This window comes from Lolium rigidum, chromosome 4, assembly GCF_022539505.1.
Source record: "Lolium rigidum isolate FL_2022 chromosome 4, APGP_CSIRO_Lrig_0.1, whole genome shotgun sequence".
Lineage (NCBI taxonomy): Eukaryota > Viridiplantae > Streptophyta > Magnoliopsida > Poales > Poaceae > Lolium > Lolium rigidum.
In genome coordinates, this window is record NC_061511.1 from 52,791,275 (window position 1) to 52,811,698 (window position 20,424).

Below are 20,424 nucleotides of genomic sequence, written 5' to 3' on the forward strand. Positions count from 1 at the left end.
CATTAACATGTTAAGACAATAGAGGTAATGATGCCTCGATTCCCGGGCTGAATCAACAGCTCACCAGTTCACACGAGTTTGAGTAAGTTTTTTTATGCAAATTGAAAGCAAGAGAAATAGACAAAACACTGTTAATAATGTGAGTATTTTTTTTTGCAATGTAAGAGGAGAAACACTAGTACAAAACAAGCACTCACATACGGCCGAAGTGAGGAATCACATGCGGTTAACCAAACCATCGCTACACATAGATGAACTTTTTGCACACGATTCCGTTTGCCAAATCGTTTGTGAACTCTACTTGGTCGTTAGTGGGATTGGAAGATCACAAATGACGAATATTAAAACCTCTCAATAGCGACGGTTATAGACATAACTCGTGGATTGCAACGCATCTCGTCTATTTATGTAGAAATAGAAAGTGAACCAGTGACATGCTTAGAGCAAAAAGAAATTATAACAAAAAAAAAAGCGTATGCAAGATTATAATTGAGCCTCTCGTAACATGCAAATCTAACAACGAGAAGAAGTTGGTAACGTGCAGCTCTAATACTCCGAATTTCCACTGTCTTTCCTCTTTCGTTGAAAAAGAAAGGCTACAGTAATTTTCCCATGACAAGTACAAGAAATAGAGAATCGTGGGGTCGCGCGTCGTGGCGTCTCCTGCCTCGGGTACTCTCTCTCGCAGGGAGTGCGCATGCTCACTGTGCGCGAGACGAGTGGACAGTGGAGCCGGCCTGCCTGGGCTTTCGCGCCTCGTGCCCACAACCTTTTCAAACGCCAACACCCATGCGTCCCACTTCAACCAGCTCGACCTGACAGCCAACCCTCCCAAGTCACTGACATGATAGGCCCACAACGCCCACGGACCCACCAGCAGCGACACAGCGAGTACGCCATGATGTCCAATTCCACTCACCACTGCGCACACCCCAGTGCCCGGCCGCGCGGGACCCACCATTTTCTGAAGCGGCCGCAGTTCAAATCCTCCGGAGAAAGACAGACAGAGGGAGAAGCCCAAAAAGTCTCGACAAGAAAAGCGGAAGCCGACGATGCTGCGCGGCGGCGCCGGATCTCGAGGAGGAGCTCCCGCCGCGGCGAAGCCTCCCCGCCACCGCCCCCCGTCGCGCCGAGGTGAGCCGCGCGCCATTGGTCTGCACTGCACGGCTAGTTTCCCAGCTGTTCCGCTCCCATTTCCTCCCGGTTTAATCGAGGATTCCGGGTTTTGTTTTTGTCGATTGCGCAGCGCGGGCGACGGCTGCCGCTCCGGGACTGAAGGGCGGCCAAGCCTCCGTGCTACAGGATCCGGTGGTGTCTTCCGTGGAGGAGTCCTCTGTAAGCCTGCGCCCGTCGCCCCCCTCCCTCTCTGCCCCTTCTCTTCCAATCCACCTCTCTTCGTTCGAGGTGCTGGCCTCTTGTTGTACTGGTAGCTATGCTTCTGTTAATCGACTGGTCTTGCTGGATTATCATTGCTCGAACTGAAGATTCAAATTTCAAAATAAAGGAATAAAAAACTGATGTGGCCCAATTTTCAATACGGTCCATGTCTGTCTGCGATGTGCTTGACTGTTTGACCATGAGCCCTGAATCCTCTGGTCGTGTCTTCCGTGGAGGGAGGAATCCTTGCAAACACGTCGCCACTCATTTCTCTCTGTTTGAGCTATGCTGCTCTTACTGTGTTAGGGACGACTCTGTTAATTGACTGCTAGTACCCAGATTCATTGTTGCTCAAACTGCAGATTCAAATTTCTGGCCCTAGATTTTTTTTTTAAAAAAAATGGATAGGATTCGTGTTACTTTTGAACTTTGAGCACGTCGCTGCTCACTTCTCTATGTTTGAGCTGTTGCTGCTCTTAGTGTGGTAGGGACGATTCTGTCAATAGACTGATAGCACCCAGATTTATCGTTGCTCAAACAGCATTTTCAAATTTCTAGACCTGAAATTTTTTTTTAAAAAAAATGATTATTAAAAAAATGGTTAGGATTCGTGGTACTTTTGAAGTTTGAATATGGTCTATATATGTTTCTGATGTGCTTGACCATGAGGAGTCCTGATGTTTGCCACGTTTACATGATTCGACCAGTTTACTTTCGAGTTCAAGAGGGGGTCCAAAAGGGCGAGGAAGGCGATGCCACCGGCAGAAGCGCACATTGGGAAAGAGAACTGGGGAGAGGTAAGCAGAATCTGACAATCTGAGTCCCCATTGGTGCGCATTTCTCTGTAAAATCAATTACCTTGCTGAGTCTTGTGTCTTTCCTGTCTTCCGCAGGGACTCTCTAACAAACCAAAGACACCTGCGACGAAGGAGACGTCTGAAGAGGTGGAGTTCACTCACTGTGCGCCCAGTATTGTTGCGAGGCTGATGGGTCTTGACACCGTGCCGAGGTCCAAGAAGGTTCTTGACCGGTGCCAGAGTGACATCCAGAGCAGTACACGGCAGAAGCTATCCGAAGGTGTTCAAGAGGTGGCCCGCGTTTCGTGTGAGGACAGGCCATGTCGGAGCAGTGGCGACGAGCTGCCAGAGTTGAAGGATGTCTTTGAGGTGACTGACATGGAGAACATGGCGTTGCAGTCCAGCCACGAGAAGCCATGCCCGAGAAGCAATGATGCTGATCTGGAGTTCGTGAGGCACAAGTTCTTGGACGCAAAGCGCCTTTCCACCGACGAAGGCCACAGGAATTCTAAGGAGTTTGGGGAAGCACTTGAGATACTCTACTCCAAAAAGGATCTGTTCCTTGAAATCCTTCAGGAGAGCAGTACTGTGATGTCAGGATTCCCGGGACACAAACTTGGTTACGGTGGCTTGCAGGGCTCTCCCCATACAAGTAATGGTGCTGATGGGGCATTGTCTGGGAAAGATAACCTTCACAGAATGGAAGTTGAGTGTGAGTCTGATGATTTTCTTTCTAGTATGTATCTGAAAGAAACTTCGGTTGTGCCACTGGAGCATTTGGAACCAAAAGAGAGGAAGGGTTCAAGGAAGTTCTCGCAGATTGTTGTCCTGAAGCCAGACCTTCCAAGGAAAAGTTTGCCCCCGCGCCGTACCATGTATCAGCAAGATATCATGCATTTTACAGCACCTGCCAATGTTCAAGTTTTAGAACCAGAAGGATATACACCTGAACAGAAGGTTAGAAAACAAACAGCTAAAAGAGGTAGCAGAACGAAACCATCTGGGGGTGAACACTATCTTGCAGTTGGCCATCAAAGGGAAAAGGTATCTTCTGCTTCTCATGATGAGACCCTGCCAATTTCTTCATCCACACATTCTGCTGGATCATCGGTGAGCAGAAAGGCCAGAAGGCACCTCTCTGAACGTTGGCAGTTGGCCTGCCAATCCAATGGGAAAAATTCAGTTCCTACAGATACAAGAACATTAGGTGAAATGCTTGAACTGACTGGTAGAGATGTAACAAAAGTAACCACCCAAAAGGTTTTGCCAGATCCAAACTCCAGTCACACTAATGCACAAGAGATGCCGGCCGCCCCCCTCGGTATTAGCAGTAAAGATGGTTGGAAGACGGGGATTTACTGTGAAGATGATTCAAGAGGTGGCATTCCTAGGAATTTTCCCAGGTCCAAGTCTCTCCCGGCCTCATCTACCACTGCCACAAAATTACCGGGTAGGAGGCATCCCGCGCCTTCTCCTAACTTGCCGATTCTGAAAGATATATTGAATACACCTGCTGACGATTCTGGAAATGCACATGTCAGGAAGAGATCACCAATCAGAAAACTCAAGCAGAAAAATGGGCGCGTTATCTTTCATGCTGGGAAGGAAAATATGCTCCCTGAGAAAGAAATTTATGTAACTTCAGAAAAAACAAGACACAGCATCTGCACTTCTGATCTGCCCAGGGCAAGCAACATAGAGCATCCTCTTGATGTTACCTGTACTGATGATCAAGAAGCAATTGATTTGGTTATTCCACATGATGATGTGCGTAATTTTGAAGGCCAGATAGGTTGGATAGAGCAAAATCTGGCAACATCATTACCAAAGCCAGAACAAGACATAACGATTCATAATCAGGACAAGATTGCATTGAAGGTACAAAATACATCACAACACCTGTTAGTATCTAATTTTCTCTTTTTCTGTTGTCAATGTTAGTTTGTCAAGTACTTCATGCTTTGTTTTGAAATGTTAAGTTTTGAATCTATTTCTATCTCCTCATTATAAAAACTACAACATTTGGTTCCAGGAGGGGAAAAGCCAATTAGCGGAGGGTGACATTGTTGAAATTGAGCAGCAAACAGTAAAGTCCACACATACTTTAAGCTCTGAGAGTTACGGATTCTCAAGTCCAACTGGTTCACCGCAGGATAGTTCTGGAGACGAGGCTGCTTATTCTGGAATCTTTAAAAGTGTCAACGATGGTATTCAAGGCAAGTTTATCAAAACTAACTCGGTTCTTATCCACTTCATACGATTTATATTTATTTCTTATCAGTAACCAGTTATTTCCATTTATTCTCATATTTGCAGGACTTAGAGCGCAGCTAAAGATGCTGAAGATGGGTGACCAAGTTGATACCTGCGGAGATGATTCGGATGCAGTCTCAGTCGAAGAGTGCAATGATATTGACATTTCAGATTACCAGGTGAGGGAAGAGCAGCTACCTATATTCAGGGATGAGGAGGACAGGGACTGCACTTTTGTCCAGGAGATGCTTGGCACTGCATGCGACTCTCCAGTCTACCCAGAAGAATGGCAATTCAGCTCAGATGTTTTCCTATGGCTAGAAAACAAGTACAGCAAGCTGCTCCTGTGGTCGAGGTCGGACAGGAAGCTTCTTTTTGAGCTTGTTAACTCTATCTTAGCTGACATGACGGCTCCGGGTAGCAGCTTGCATTCAAAAATGATGATGAACTCCCAGCCTGAAATCGATTGGAGAAAGATGGCTGAAAAAGTCTGGCAAACGACACTACTCATGCGAAGGAGCTATGAGCCATTTGATTTGGATAGTGTCCAACCTTTGCCACTGGACCATCAGCCTGAACTTGGTGTGTTCGGAGCAGAGATTGCAGGAATGATAAACGATGATGTTCTAGAAGAGCTTGTGGCCGAACTCGTAGCTTAATTATGTCAGCTGAAACTCTAGTGGATTGGTTGAGATTTTTTAGCAAGTAGTGTATATACATAGCCTGCTGCAAATCACTGGTTTGCAAGATGGTTTACCATTTATGATTTCGGGAGATGGCCCCTTGTTGAACGTATTAACTGTAAGGTATGTCGGTGGAAGACTTTCCCTGTTGTTGAATTACTTCTGTTATCTTGCTTCCATTACAAACCTCCCCATATGTTTCCTTCAATTTTCATTCGTACTGAGATCGGATGGTGGGTTTGCCCATTCGCAGCCTGGCTAGCAAGCTGGAGTAGTAATCTAGGTGTGCACACTATCTAAGAAGAAACACAATCTGTGAAGCAAAATGGAATCTCAAATGAACACAATTTTATGATTGTTTTTGTTTCATGCATTACTTTTGTTAAGGATTCAACTTTTTCATTTCATTTCATTCTTCCTTGCCATTGTCTAGAATGTTGAGTTACTTACAAGGCTAATACAAGAAGTGCAAACAAATCTGAGCCAACAGTATTTACTGACACAAGGCACCTTAGTATGTTGATAAGACGAAGTACCCCAAATTAACATTGAAACAGTAGCGTAACATACCTCTACATGTAGGCAAATCTAGTCTTAACCTGTTTCTTGTCCTGAACATTAGTCAAACATTCATAAATTGAACACAAAGCACATTCTTGAATCACTGGGCCCTTGGCAGAGTTGTTCAACTGAGGGTGTGAATCATGATGATAAGAGGTGACTGATGGTGTGAAAGGAGGGCTATAACCATGTAAATACTTTGCAGTGAAGGAGTTGGCATCTCTATGTCTCTTGAACAGTGTATACATTCTCTTCAACCAAAACAAAAAAAAATGACAAAATTATAGCATATACACTTTTAAATTATATATAGATGGCACCCTGACATAATCTCATAGGGGAAAATAAGGATAAATATTGGATCTGCCGTAATGGCACCATGCTTGAGCATAATCAGGTACACAAATGATACTGTACGAGTGCACAAATGCTTTTAATATGACGGATTTTGCAATAACAAAGGCTGATAATGATGGACATATGTTGAACTCAAAATATGGAAATTATGAAAATGGCTATTTGCTGGTATATATGTTCAAACGTCGGTGAGCTTGAGGACGTCGCGGTGGGTGTAGCTGGAGAGGACCTGAGTGATTGTGATAGGTCTATCATCACGAGTTGTCTCTAGCTCTCCAAAGACCACCTCTTCTTTCTCCTTCTTCATGTCATACTTGTAGATTTGATAGTGCGGGTAGGTATCTGCAGTATTCGCGTAGTAGATGCAGTTGCCGTTGATGGACGGGAACTTATCCGGGTTAACAGATAAACACCGGTAATCTCCGATAAAGATGGCTCGATCATGCCCAATGTTCTTGATGGGCTCGACTGCATTTCTACCGGCATCAACCTTGAAGACTTCGATGCTGCCATGTTGATGGTTAATGACCATCAACGTTTCCCCTACGGACTCTACCAGGAAGGCAAGGCCATGAGCAAACATCATGATATGATCGCTAGAAAAAATCCGGAACAAATCGTCATAGGACGGGCACCCCATTAGATGGTAGAAGCCTCCAATTATAGCTTGCATAAGTAGAAGTTGACCCATCCAGTGTTTACCATCCATGCGCTCAGTGACATACTCGCCGCCAAGGATGGCTTTGTGAAGGGCACCCCCTGAATCCAAGAGCACGAGGGTGGGCGGAGATCCAAGGATGGCGGTGGCATCGTAAGTCCTCTTCGCGAAAGCCCTGGACGCCTCGAAAAGGACTAGGTGGCCAGTAAAAGGGTTGAGGACACGCAAACCATTGGGGTGAAACATGTCCATCAATACGAGGTAGCCGCTGCTGACTTGGAAGTATTTGGTGAGGAGAGGCATGTCCTTGCGGAGGAAGCGCCCTGTGGCAGTGTTCATGAAGACGCAGATGGTGCTATCGTAGTTTGCTAGAAAAATGATCCACTGGCTAGGCTGGAAACGCTTGTCCCAAGAATTGGTGGGATCGTCGGTGGCACGGCGCCAATCACCGCAGACGGCGCGGAAGTCCATGTAGTAGTCGATGTCGTTGGTTTCGAGGAAGAAGTCAGCGATGTGGCTGATGAGTTCGGACGGGAGGGAGGCCCAGCATGGGGATCGGCGGCCGCCATTCATTGTCGCAAAGGAGATTGCCCTAGTTCGTCCAATTCGATCTGGCTTCAAAGACGTGGAGAGGAAGAAGAAGAGACGAACCGATCGGGAGTCATATTGGATCCACTGGGCCGCAATTTGTTGCATCTCCAACTTGTAGAGTATAAACGTTTTTGTTGGTCTGGAGTCCGGCTCCATCTTCTTTCCGTCCTCGTTGATCATCAATCATAAAATGGGTGTCCACGAGCAAAATCGCATCTACTCCATCAGATCGGAAAAAAGCTTCCACATGCCGCCACCGGAGAGACCGCTCGAGCTCGACGACCTCCTCGAGGAGATCCTCCTACGCCTCCCTCCACGGCCGTCGTCCCTTCCGCGCGCCTCCCTAGTCTGTGCCCGTTGGCGTCGGATCATCTCCGACCCTCGGTTTCTGAAAAGATTTCGTGCCCACCACCGCACGCCCCAGCTCCTGGGCTTCTTTGTCTGGGACCTCGTCGACTTATCATTCGTCTCCGCTCTAGATCCACCTGACTGCATCCCCGCTGCACGCTTCTCCATGCCACAATGTTGCGACGACTACTGGAGGTTCCATGGCTGCCGCCATGGCCTCGTCGTCCTAATCACCCGAGCACGCGACGCCGTTATCATATGGGACCCCCCCACTAACCGTCGGCGCCGTGTGGCCTTTCCGGAATGCTTCTCCGGGCATCATCGACATCATTGCCAAAACGCCACAGTGCTATGCGACGCCGGCGAAGCAAGCCACGTGCATGGCGATTGCTACTTGAGCCCTTTCAAATTGGTCCTGCTACGAGTCGACTACAGTAGTTGTGCGTACGCTTACATCTATAAATCCAAGTATGAAACTTGGCAAAGTACGGTTCCATCAGTACCCATTCCAAAGGGTATACGAGTCTTCACGCCAAGCATCCTCGTTCAGAATGCACTTTACTGGAAGTTGAGCGGGGGTAACATCATTGAGTTAGATCTTCAAAGACACTACCTAGATGTGATCCAAAAGCCAAGAAACCTCTGCCACCCTGAGTACCACTTTCAGATACTGCGGACAACAGAAAATAGGCTTGGCTTGGCCATTGCGTCAAGTGAAAGCATGGGAATGGAGTTATGGGAGAGAAGAACCAACTTGCATGGTGTTGTCGAATGGGTACTTGAGAAGACCGTCGAGTTGGACAAGATCCTTCCCCATGGAACATCATCGCCGGCCATCCTACACTTCATTGAGGATACCAATACGATCTTGTTGTCTACTAATGGATGTAGTTATCACTTTACGATTCAACTTGAGTCGATGCAGTGCAGCTATCTTGGCAAGAAACCTTACATCATATACTATCCATACACAAATTTCTATACTGGACTAGAGAAAGTAGCAAAGTAGTACTGATTCTACTAGCTTGGACCATGGAGAAGTATGTGCTGCAACAATGAATATAATCCTAGTATAAACTATTGTGTTGGGTTGGTAAGCAGCTATGATGATCCTGCCCCATGTTTTTTGACGGTCTGGTGGCTGGTCTTATTACATTGCATTGGTTTTTCGTAACTACTATAATTTCAGGAGTATTCTAGATTATGGGGATTTGTTTTTATTTTAGTATGATATTTCACACAATGTATGATTGTTCTAAGTAATGTATGCATTATCTATCCTCGGCAAAGTAGTGCAATTGTTTAATACAAATGGTTCATAGGACAAAGTATAGAGTACAATAAAATACGAGATAGTTCATACAAAGTACTTCAGATCCAAAAAGTGTTAAATAGTACAGGAAAATAGCATACTAGTTCATAGATAGAACAACAATAGAAGCTCAAACGTACAAGTTGCACGTGTTGATCCGACTCTGCAATATCAACATCTAGTAGCACGGACAGTAAGCAAATGGCAAGAATAGCAAGCAACAACAGCATCTCGTGGCATGAAGAAATTTAATTAGTGCAGTTTCCATACTATTTAGAGTAAAAGTATTGAGAGATGAACTATTGATTTCATTGATGACTGAGGGGTATATATACCCAGCGAACAGGCACCAATAAAGGCGGTTTACAAGGTTGTGTCCCTTCGAAGAGACACGGATGTTGGACAAAAGTAACTGCCTAGTTAGCTTAAGACTTAAGCTAATCCTATTTCTAACACTCCCCCTTGGACAACGCCATTTCTTGAAAATCTCATGTGTAATCTTCAAGATCTTCTCGCATAGTCTTCTTACTTATATATGAGGATGTCCTTGTAAACAATGGTGCTCTTTGTAAATATTCATAATCTTGAAAGTCATCATCTTTAAAATGTCTCCCCCAAAAACCCTGTGGGAAAAATATGAGGAGAGTTGTATTTGATATGTTGTTAAAACTCCTTTAAACCCTTTGGGAAAAATAAGGAGAAAATAGTACAACATGTAAAGATTGTTGTCTCCATGAGAACTCATATGAGAAAAGCCTTAGAGAAGGGAAAAACCTCACGAATGAGTTTGGAGAACAATAAATATGCCTTTTGTACTTCCTTTAAAAATCCCAGCGGGGAAAATAGGAGGTACGACATATATCTTGTGTAAATATTGCAAAGAATGCAATATGATGTGCCACTGAAAACTCTTGTAAAACCCAATGGAAAAAATGTATGGAGAAAGCAATGTGGCACAACTAAACACTAGTATTTATATCGTCTCATTAAAAACCTTTTATGAGAAACCATTAGGGAAAACTCATTAAGGAAAAAAAGAGTACAATATATATGATCTAATAATCATCAACGGGTTATAATTTGGGAGTTTTCTCCCCCTAAACTTTGCAAATCTAAATTTCTCTCATAGAAATTGCATGAATTTTAATTCGGGAATATGGAAATTTTTAAAACACTGTGAATAAATCTGTTAGATTTTCACATGACATGTTTGCAAAATGTTTATTTCCCTAATTTGGAAAATATTAATTTAACCCTTATGCATTTGAGCAATACAAGTGGTATTATCTGATAGATAATGGTAAGTTATTCTATTGAATCTTAACCACATGATCTTAAATGTGGTTAATCATTATATGGAGCCATTAGAGTCTATTTTATAGACTTACTTTAGAAGGCTCTTTCATTGAATTCAGTCTATGATATGGCACTTTTGGGACCGGGTGTGCTCACCGCCGAGGTCAGCTCTGTGTAGCCTATTATTTTCTATGTCAAATAATACGAGGGTGGGCGGCGAGCCGAAGACGGCCGCAGCAACTTCGAAAACGAAAGCTGTGGACAAGGCCAATATGAAACAAGCCAGGTGGCCAGTTAAGGGGTTGAGAACATACACGTCGGCAGCGATGAGCTTGTCTAGCAGGACAAAGAAGCCACGTACCTTCGGCTACTGCAGCTACACGGTACTTGTTGAGGAAGGGTATGTCCTCCTTGTAGTGGAAGCGTCCGGTGACCGTGTTGATGAAGAGATAGATGGCGTTGTCGCTGTCCGTGCGGAAGAAGCTCCATGGGCTGGGCCGAAAGCTTACGTCCCAGGTTTTGGTCGGGTCGTCGGTTGCGTGGCGCCAGTCGCGGCACACAGCGCGAAAACCCATGTAGTAGTCGACGTCGTTGGTGGCCAGAAAGCAGTCGGCGACGTGGCGGACGAGCTCCGGCGGGAGAGACGCCCAGCAGGGGGATCCACCGCCGTCATCCATGGTCGACTGACGGAGCTGCCTTATTAGATCGTTCAGTTTGCTCTTGCTTCAAAAACGGAACTTCATGGTTGGTTGGAGACCTTTAATTTGTAGAAGAAGAAGAAGACAAATTAATTAACCGATTTAGCATCGATTGGCGGGTTCGATTAGGTGTCCTATTGGATTCGCTGGGAGGGAGAGAGTCGGTTGCTACGCATAGTCATATTACGTGGAGGCTGCGTTTATCGGCTTAATTTGTCCAACAAGGAAGTCGACACTGGAAACGTTCTATAACAGAGAAATAGAATACGATTCGCTTTACAAGTCTGATGATTCCATTAACATTGTGGTGGATATGCTTGCCATCTTAATTGAACGAGCCAAAGAGAATGGTCAAGTCGGAGGATTAATTCCTCATTTAGTTGAGGGAGGTCTCTCTATACTACAATATGCCGATGATACTATCATTTTTTTGGAACATGACCTCAAAAAAGCATTGGAGACACTATATTTATATTTAACAGAATCAACGTTGCATCTAATGAAAAAGAACGCCACTGGCCTAACATTCAGTTCTCGGTGAGGAACTCCAATGAAAATGGTCTCAGTCTGTGAAACTAAATGCAGATAGTAAAAAAGAATATATTGAAAAAAAAAATGCAATTGCAGAAATCTTCTTTGCATAGTTGCAGAAAACTCTAAAGCATCCTTCTGATGTGGTATTGCTGAGGATGATCGATGTAGTAATTGTGGATGCAAGATAAGAAAAATGTGGGTGGTTTAATTACCAGGGAACTAGCAGGAACTCCAGTTTCCTCAACTATGTACCTACCCGCGTAGTGGGATTGCATCATTCGTATTTTTTGTGAACAAGAAGATATCAATCGCAGGTAGATCGAGAAGTAGTATTACCTCGGTGTCTTAGGTTTATCTTGATACGGATGTATATAACTAGTTGAGATAACTTAGGGGTACTGTAAAAGTCCTCTTTTTTAGACGGAAAGAGTAATAGGGTTGTACAATTATGAAGTGTCATATGTCAGCAGGTGCAGCCGTGGCACTGTACCTGCGCGAGCCAGCAAAAAGGATGCATCTTACAATTTCTTCAAGAACAGATCGTCCATACAAGCTTTTAATTATGATATGATGAAATGGAGCCTCGATCGATACAATGATTATGTAAGCTTTTAGCAACTTATATTAGGCTCACAATCCTACAAGAAGTGTGCACCCATGCACACGTTACCGCGCAACCATCACGCCTGGGAAGGCGCCGAGAAGTGTGCGCTCGTCCCTGCCGGCGGCCGGTGGCGGCGGGGTGGCGGTGGGAGGTCGTGATGTATGGGGTTCGGTCCTGACGGAACCGGCCTCGGCACCGCCAAGACCTGTGCGCTCGTGGTCCCTGCTGGCGGCGAGTGACCGAACGGCGGAGGCAGATTTCCAGAAGCTGGCGAGGGAAAATGAGGAAAGCGGCGTGCCGACGCGGCGTAGGAGAGCATCATCGGCAGGAGGAGTAGCGCCAGTGCAGCAACACTCTTGTGCACGGCCATGGCTACCTGCTTTGATCGGTGTGTGCGTCGTTGCGATCTACATTGGGCACATATATAGAGATGGTTTTGTCTAAAATTAATTATTCGGGGACAAATTAGGACATTATTAATTACTGGGATGCCTATCGGCAAGAAAAGTTTCAAAACGGACCATGTCTATGTTTATATCTATATCTATATCTATATCTATATCTATATCTATATCTATATCTGTATCTGTATCTATATCTATATCTATACCTAATAATAAAGAAAGGATTGTTTCCATCGTCCAAGAATTTTTTAGACCAAATCATGCTCCCACCAAAGTACATATTACAAAGTGCTGTGCAGATCAGGTGTTTGAGTGATGGCCTCCATGGAGCGGCAGCTGCAGCGGCAAGATCAGCCCATCAACATGACAGCTGCGCTGGAGGCTCTGTCCCCCTTGCTGAACAACCCGCGACGGACCGTCATCCTGGCGGAAGCTTTCACGTCGGGGGTCATGGCGCCGCTGGAGGCTCTGTCCCCCTTGGTTCGTACAGACGGCAGACGAGCAGCGTCTGGGTCCAAGCCGGTACATGGGCGACGTACACTCTGTCGTTCCCAGCTATCGCCTACACCCTGGGCCCATCTCCAGTGAAGAACGTCATGTACCCGGTCTGGGCTGTCTCGTTGCTACTGGCCGCTGGGTGCACCAACGCCGTCAAGGTCTACGAGCTTGGCGACAACAAGCAGTGGATTCGGAGCTTCTTTAACTACTACCAGTATACCATCTACTCTGCAATGATCTGCTGGCTACTGTATCCCACTAGCCTGAATGCCAAGGAGTATCTGTACTTTGCCTTCAAAATGTTTGCACCATCAACATACTTTAAGGTTTTCAAGAATCCTGCAGTTGCGGTCTCGTCTCTAACTCTCGCTGTTGTGATTACGGCATTCATGGGGAGAGAGCTTGCGTGCCTGATGGTTGAGCGTGGCTATTTCTGCGTCAGAAGAATTGCCAAGTTCATGAACAACCTACCAGCTAATGATGATGGGTTCGATCCTGTGAGCATGAGAGGCTACAAGTACCCGGTTCACTTTAGAATTTGTACAGAAGCCAATGTGGTCACCATCGACCAGATCTGGCAGTGTGAAGGCAGGCTCCTCCTCAGCTCAGGTAGTACTGATCACTGCTGCATAGGACTCAAGGATGTGTGCCTGGCCTACGCCATGTATCAGCTATTGAAGCGTCGCTACTATGGGATGGCATGCGCCGAGGAACACCTTGATGAAACCCGTGATTTTGTCTTCAAGGGATTGCCGCATGGTACAGATGATGACTATGAGAGAGCTTTCAGGATTGTTGAGGTGGAGTTGGGGTTCTGCCATGACTACTTCTTTACCAAGCATGCTATCATATTTGAACTGGAGACAGGATTCTTCATTCTCTTCGTGTTGCGGATTATGCTCATTCTCGTGGTTGCATATTTTGTGTGGCTAAACTCACTATCTGTCAAGACACCCACTGCTATCATTGAAGTTCACAGCAGAAGGGCTGACGCTATCATCACTGTCCTTGTTTTGGTCACAGTCCTGCTCATAGAACTACTGCAAGCTACATTTTATATGGCCTCAGATTGGTGCAAGGTGTCGGTTGCATGTAGGTATGTTAGAGGATCATGGTATCAAGGCAATGCTTTCTTTGAGAAGCTTATGGGATACCTTAGCAGATTTACGATATTCAGGCACTGGAAGAATACAATAGACCAGTATTCGGTATTTTCAAACCCCAATGCTGCCCATATGGCTGCTGAGAGCGACCTGCAAGCTGTGAAGCTGGCTATTGTTAGGTCTCTAAGATCATGTGATGGTCTACCAACTAATGGAGAAGGGTCACTAAGGAGGAATGGTGTGTTTGCCGAGTTTTCTTGGGCATTGCAGGGTCAAGCTCAGGCAGAGATCATGTTAGTCTGGCACATCGCGACTGAGCACGTGAATGCCAAATCTGAAAACGAAGAAGCAACAGAGCTCCACAGGCAAGTTGCGGTATGTCTATCAAGGTACTGCGCGTACCTGATGGACTCTGCCCCAGAATTGCTTCCTGGGTACTTCGGAGATACAAAGTCTGTCATGTGTGATGTAAAAGAAGATGTATCCAAAGTTTCAAGATCCCGACGACATGGTTCATAAGATCCAGAGGATGACGGGAGCATCCTCATGACAGGCGTGAAGCTTGGAAAGCAGCTCGATGGCAGTGTTGATCGGTGGAAGGTTCTGGCAGATTTCTGGACAGAGAAGATTCTGTACGTCGCACCATCGGATAACGTTAAGGCACACATGGAAGGTCTCGCCAACGGAGGGGAGCTTCTGACTCATGTCTGGGTCCTCCTTACTCATGCTGGCATCCACAAGATTAACAGGGAGGAAGGTAGGAACACTACCATGCCCAGCCAACCATCTCAAGGAAGTGTCTAATTTCAATTCAAGCTGACCGCTTTTCTGTCTCTTCTTGCGCGTGTTCTTGCCTGTTTTTGTTCCTATGGATCTACTTGAAACATTTGTTTCTGTTGTATTGTATGATCTAATTAGCGTGGAACTCCACTCTGCCGGTGTGCTTCATCTTTATTGTCGATGTATCATTTGCTCATTTTCATCTGTAACAAGGATTGCAACATTTTAATATATTCGTAATTTAGTAGCGTGGAAGTCGTGCTATTCTACTCAGCTTGCTAGGGAAGCGTGGAGTAGAACGAAAGCATGTAGATGACGTGACAATCGTTCCCAAGGATTGCAATGCAAAATTATGCACTTTATTCAAGTTCGAAGATTCAAATTTTGAATATAATTTGTTGAGAAACTTCCTTCAGTATAGAATTTGTTAAATTGCAGAGTTTTGATATCAATGTACAGCTTTACTGTCTTTACAAATATACTTGGTCAGAACATTTGTACTCTGTCTATCTTGTAGTATCTAACAAGGATTTCAGGTGATTAACACATCAAGTTATTGATCTGGTAGTATCTCACAAGGCTTTCAGGAGATTAACACATCAAGTTATTCATCTGGTAGTATCTCACAAGAACATTTGTACTCTATCCATCTGGTAGTATCTTTGATGATATATGGTTCTTTACTTCGGAAAGTAGCTTTACATATATATATGCATGGCAAATGATCTACTCCACCGAATGATAAATGCCATCGAGTAGTCGACTCGTCGCAAATCTTTCTCCGGCGCTTGCTCCAGGCCTCCAGTGGTAGCGGTCTCTCTGTTCGCTTGCGCGCGCGCCGTACAGACGAGGACTCGATTACTTCCCAGACTAAGACCTTGCCGAGACGCTCACGTACGAGCTAAGCAGGCAATATTTTTGATGGATTCTTGATGGATTGCTACAGACAGTGGCGGACCTAGAAATTTATCGAAGCCTGGGCGTACCGTAACCAAAAAAAAATTTCCAGACAAATATAAGCATCACATAGACTTCACCGAAGATAGGAACGATAAGCCTAGATGCGGCGTCACCGAGGGCGGAGGCGAGGCATACACTTAGGGTGTGGTGGATGCGGGTGATGTGGTGAGCTTGTGCTTCGTCTCCGTCGGCCAGCCTCACTCCACAGCCCGCGTCATTGCCCCAAACAACGAGGAGGATGAGGAGGAAGACGGCGAGGACGACAACGAGGACGAGGAGATGGAGGACGTGGCGCCTCCCGCCACTGTCAAGCTAGAGGCGCTCGTCCTCGACGACTACGACGAGGAGGCAGCCACGGCCGCCGCAGCCGGAGGTGCCAGAGTGGGCGCAGCAACTGTGGGCACCCCTGCCGTTCATCGACCTCGTCTTCGACGACGATGAAGACGGCAGCGCTGGAAATTAGGGTTTTATTTTTTAAAAACTATTTAAATTATGTTTCAATGAACTAAATTTTTATCAAATTTTCGCGCGCTGTTAAACCCTATTCAAATGTTTGACTACAGTCCCGCGGTGGAGCTGCTGGACGCACTGTCTCAGCTAGCCGAACCGCAAGATGCATTTTGTCCACAGGTAGACTTAAATGGACAGAAACAAACTGTTTGGATCGTCGATTTGGATCGACCCACTGGACATGCCCTAACATGAGAATTCTTTGAATGAGTCAATGGAATCATCAACCATATGTTTAAAAAGAGTACAACATGAATCACTGCTACGTGCAGAAAATGAATAAAAGAAGCCTACCTCTTCTACTGCCATGAAGCAATCGTGTGTCAGTTGGTTATCGACATGTCCCGGTACTGCACCTGCTTTTTTCTTTCCAATGCGCGGTGAGAGTTGATCCGGTCAGATCGAACAGTTTTTGCTCCAACTAATTTCTTCTCGCGCAGGAGGCGAGCGACCCCGAAGCCCTGGCAAGCGCCGGGTAATAGGGGCGTTGCGTCCGCCCGTCTACCTCAATATGAGTTTGGAGCTTATAAACTTCTACAAGATGGAACTTGCGAAGAAGTGTCATTTCTACATGTCAACACCTACCTCTACTATAAAGATCACGCAGACTTTTCTTCGTCTGATGCGGTCAATACCGCGACCTGAAAGATGCTAAAAGATCATTGTCCATTACTCACCCGTGGAGCCGAAGATGGGGACGAAGCTGCATGCATGGTAGCCGGTTAACTGACACCAATTGAACAATAGAATATGAAAATCCTTCACCACATTTGCACTAACTATTGTTTGTAAGTAAATATAAAACCAATGCTACAAAGGCTGACACCATCGGATTATTTTTCTAGCTTCATCCCTGGTCCAGAGGTTGAGGCGGTCGTGCAGTAGTAGCTAGCTATATGTTTTAAATAATATGCTACTTCTATCTACCTTTTAATATCGTTCTGTGACATGATGTTGCTCCGTTAGATGATGTTGGTACTTTGATCTTTGTGGTTCTGTTGCAACACTTACATAATCGATGTAGCTAGCTTTCTACTGAACATTGTCTGATACAAGTTGTATTGTATGTATATACAAAATATTTTTTTTAATCTCTATTAAATAATAGTAGCATGTGTGCATGAACCTGGCCCACCAGTCTAGCTGGTAGCATGCCGAAACAAGGCTCGCTACTACTAGTCTTAGGTACGGGTAGCGTGTCACGTCCCCACGCTACCAGTATCTCAACTACTGACGACGTACAAAGTCATTACACCATCACTTTTGGATCTTATCAGCGGCATGTTAGTAGTGGCGTACGCGTGTACACCAGTAAAATGGGTCCTCCACCAATAGGGTATTTTGTATTAGTGCAGTCCTCGTCGGCAGCGCGTGCGAAGAACCTGACGAGTTCCCATCGCTGGTGGCTGGGTTATTAACCGGCCATATTGTCGATCCAGCCAGGAGTGGAGGTGCAGGATCCAGTGGGGGTGGCTCACCGGAGTGCCAAAATCAACCGGATGGTAGTGAAGGATGTGTGTCCACTGCTAGGAAATGGCCTATAGCCCCACCGCCAGTGCACCAAATAAGTGGTATGCTAGCGTTATTTGCCACCGGCATACCGTTTATTTGGTGCGCCGATGATGCATGCATACCGCCAGCTTACCTATAGTTTTGGACATAGAGGTTAAGTCTCGCCCATACCGTCGGCATAGCCAATATGGTGGTATGCCAACAGTTTGCTATCACCGGTGTACCACTCTACTAGTACACCGGCTATATTGGGGTATGTATTGGCAGCTTTTGGTCGCCCCATTCACCCCACCCGTGGATCGTTTTTCAGTTTTGAAGTGATAAAAACTTAAAATTTTAAAATCATTTAAGATGTAGTTATGTTACCTAATGTAGTTTCTAGGAGAATAACAAACATGAATTTCGATAAATTTTGCAAAAATACGCCATGGTTTGGTAAAACGGCTCTGGATTTTGCATGCGACAACAAAGAGAAAAATAATTGAATGAAAAAACATCTGCATAAAAATTTACATCCAAATTTAACGGCTTATGGTGGTTTGAGATTTTTTTAGCATCCTCAAATTCCAAAGGGAAAACAGAGTTTTCAGAGGTTTTAGATTTCGATGCAAAAAAATGAACCCCCTCCCGTCACTTTTTCCAATACCCCACACGCCACCGGCCCTCACTCTCTCTCTCTCTCTCTCTCTCTCTCTCTCTCTCTCTCTCTGTCTGCTATTCGTCCCTGCCTCATCCCCGTGACACCCTCCTCTTCCTCCGTGCATCCTCCTCATCTGCACCACACGCAAACCTGAGCGCCGTCACGGCCAAACCCTAGCGCCGCCCCTGCAAGCCACCATGGATGATAGGGCTAAGGAGGAGCGACAAGGAAACTGACACCGGGAGGAGCGCCAAGGGCCACTGACTTATTTTGCTCACCGTCGGCCACTTCCCCAAGCTGGTCTACAGCGAGAACGTGGGAGCTGGTCTGCGGCGAAGGTGGCCATCAAGCACCAGCAGCCCGAGCTGCGCGTGGCGTCGTCGACCTCGAGGCAACGAGCTCGTCGCCGTTGAGGCTTCCATCCAGATCGGCGGAGAAGGACTTAGAGTACTCGAACCTTTTTGTAAAAGTGCACACATGCCCACAAGGCTTTTTTTGCTTTCTGAAAAAGAATACCGCATGTGTACTACAGGGTGCGCCAACGATATATGATGTGCATTGTTGGCATACAAGTGCGGTGCACCGACGGTAGGATTTTCCACCGGTGTGTTAGCACCAGGGCGAATGGGCGCGTCGGTGGTAAGCTAGTTTGGTCCGCTGGCAGTAAGTTGTTCCCTAGAAGTGTGCGAAGGCGGTGGGGGAAATGGGAGAGGATCCCGAAGTCTCCCTATGGCCTAGGTATATAGAAGGTCGATTAGTTAGCCGATATCCAAGTCCTAGATAAATTTATTCGTCCAGGCGGTTTTTTAGTGTAATATCCCAGAACATAGGTCAAACGAGGGGTAGATTCAGAAATGGGATATGAAATTCAGATATGCCATGATGATTGATAATATGTGTTTGTGCTATGCTCTAAAACCCTAAGGTGATCATGAGAAGATCACCAAATAAATAAATCAAAAAGAGAAAGAAATCAAATAAAAGAAAAACCCTAAAACCCTCGCATATGCTTTGTGGCATTTTATTAAATTTTGACCCTAGACCATTTTGGTCTTCACCATTAGTGGAATAATGTTACTAAACACTTATTACAACTTTTGGAATCAAAGGATCACAATTCAAATGAAATTCAAACACAAATCTAGCTCACATATGATAATGGTCAAAAGTGGCAATTACAGTCTGATCACTACTTTGAGCCTTTGCCATTCAATTTTCTCAACCCAAATCTTGCTAACTCTTGGCACCATTTAAAAGTCAACATCAAGGTGAACAACTTTTGTAAAGACCACCATGCCAAAATCATCTTTGATCATTAGCTATGCTCATCCAAAGTCTCAACTTTGTAACATATGCAACATTCTCCACTTAGCCAATTTTGGAAAAACTTGGAATTAAACTTTTCCACCACCACCTCTAATCACCTCTGGTCAAATACAACTTATCTAAACAAATACTTTTCAAATAGATTCACCTTTTGAATTATTTCAAATTTAGACAAATTTGCAAATTCCAAATTCGGGCACTATTTCCAACTATTGCAAATAGTGATCTACTCCACCTAAACTACCCTAACCTACACCATTGTGTCCCCTGGTCCCCTCTAACCCTAAATGATGCATAGTAATGCTAAGGAGAGGAGGAGGGCAGCTAGGGCATGGCCATGCCGGCCATGTCGCCAAGCCCGACGACCTCCCCTCTCTCCCTTGCTTCTCTGCCCAGGCAACCGAGCCACAACACGCCACCGCACCTCCCTAGCACTTCCTAGCACCGCCACGGTCGAGCTCGACGACGACACTGGCCGGAGATCGCGCGCCCAGATCGGCACGGCCATGCCGTGGACGTCGCACATGGGCACGCGCGGACACGCCCTGGCCACGCGCCGCGCGGCCACCGCACGCATGCCCTGGCCCCTCTCTCGACGCGTCAAGCCTCAGCACGCCACCGC

The 20,424-nt window shown here is 45.7% G+C and overlaps 2 protein-coding genes across 2 annotated transcripts; both read left to right on the forward strand.

The window, feature by feature from the left end:
- Nucleotides 1-1,052: 1,052 nt before the first annotated feature.
- On the forward strand, nt 1,053-5,255 carry LOC124649186. The gene is made up of 6 exons (XM_047188849.1): nt 1,053-1,134; nt 1,247-1,335; nt 2,085-2,174; nt 2,271-4,052; nt 4,207-4,390; nt 4,491-5,255. Exons 1-6 carry the CDS (start codon nt 1,053-1,055, stop codon nt 5,084-5,086), a joined length of 2,823 nt encoding a protein of 940 aa, XP_047044805.1. The 3' UTR covers nt 5,087-5,255.
- Nucleotides 5,256-12,788: 7,533 nt separating this feature from the next.
- On the forward strand, nt 12,789-14,709 carry LOC124647050. The gene is made up of 2 exons (XM_047187046.1): nt 12,789-12,957; nt 13,059-14,709. Exons 1-2 carry the CDS (start codon nt 12,789-12,791, stop codon nt 14,591-14,593), a joined length of 1,704 nt encoding a protein of 567 aa, XP_047043002.1. The 3' UTR covers nt 14,594-14,709.
- The last annotated feature ends 5,715 nt before the right edge of the window (nt 14,710-20,424 follow it).

Coding starts and splice junctions, on each gene's coding strand:
- LOC124647050 (XM_047187046.1), top strand. CDS start 12,789: ATGGCCTCCATGGAGCGGCAGCTGCAGCGGCAAGATCAGCCCATCAAC. Junction 12,958..13,058: donor GGCTCTGTCCCCCTTGGTTC/GTACAGACGGCA, acceptor GCCCATCTCCAG/TGAAGAACGTCATGTACCCG.
- LOC124649186 (XM_047188849.1), top strand. CDS start 1,053: ATGCTGCGCGGCGGCGCCGGATCTCGAGGAGGAGCTCCCGCCGCGGCG. Junction 1,135..1,246: donor CCGCCCCCCGTCGCGCCGAG/GTGAGCCGCGCG, acceptor TCGATTGCGCAG/CGCGGGCGACGGCTGCCGCT. Junction 4,053..4,206: donor AGGACAAGATTGCATTGAAG/GTACAAAATACA, acceptor ATTTGGTTCCAG/GAGGGGAAAAGCCAATTAGC.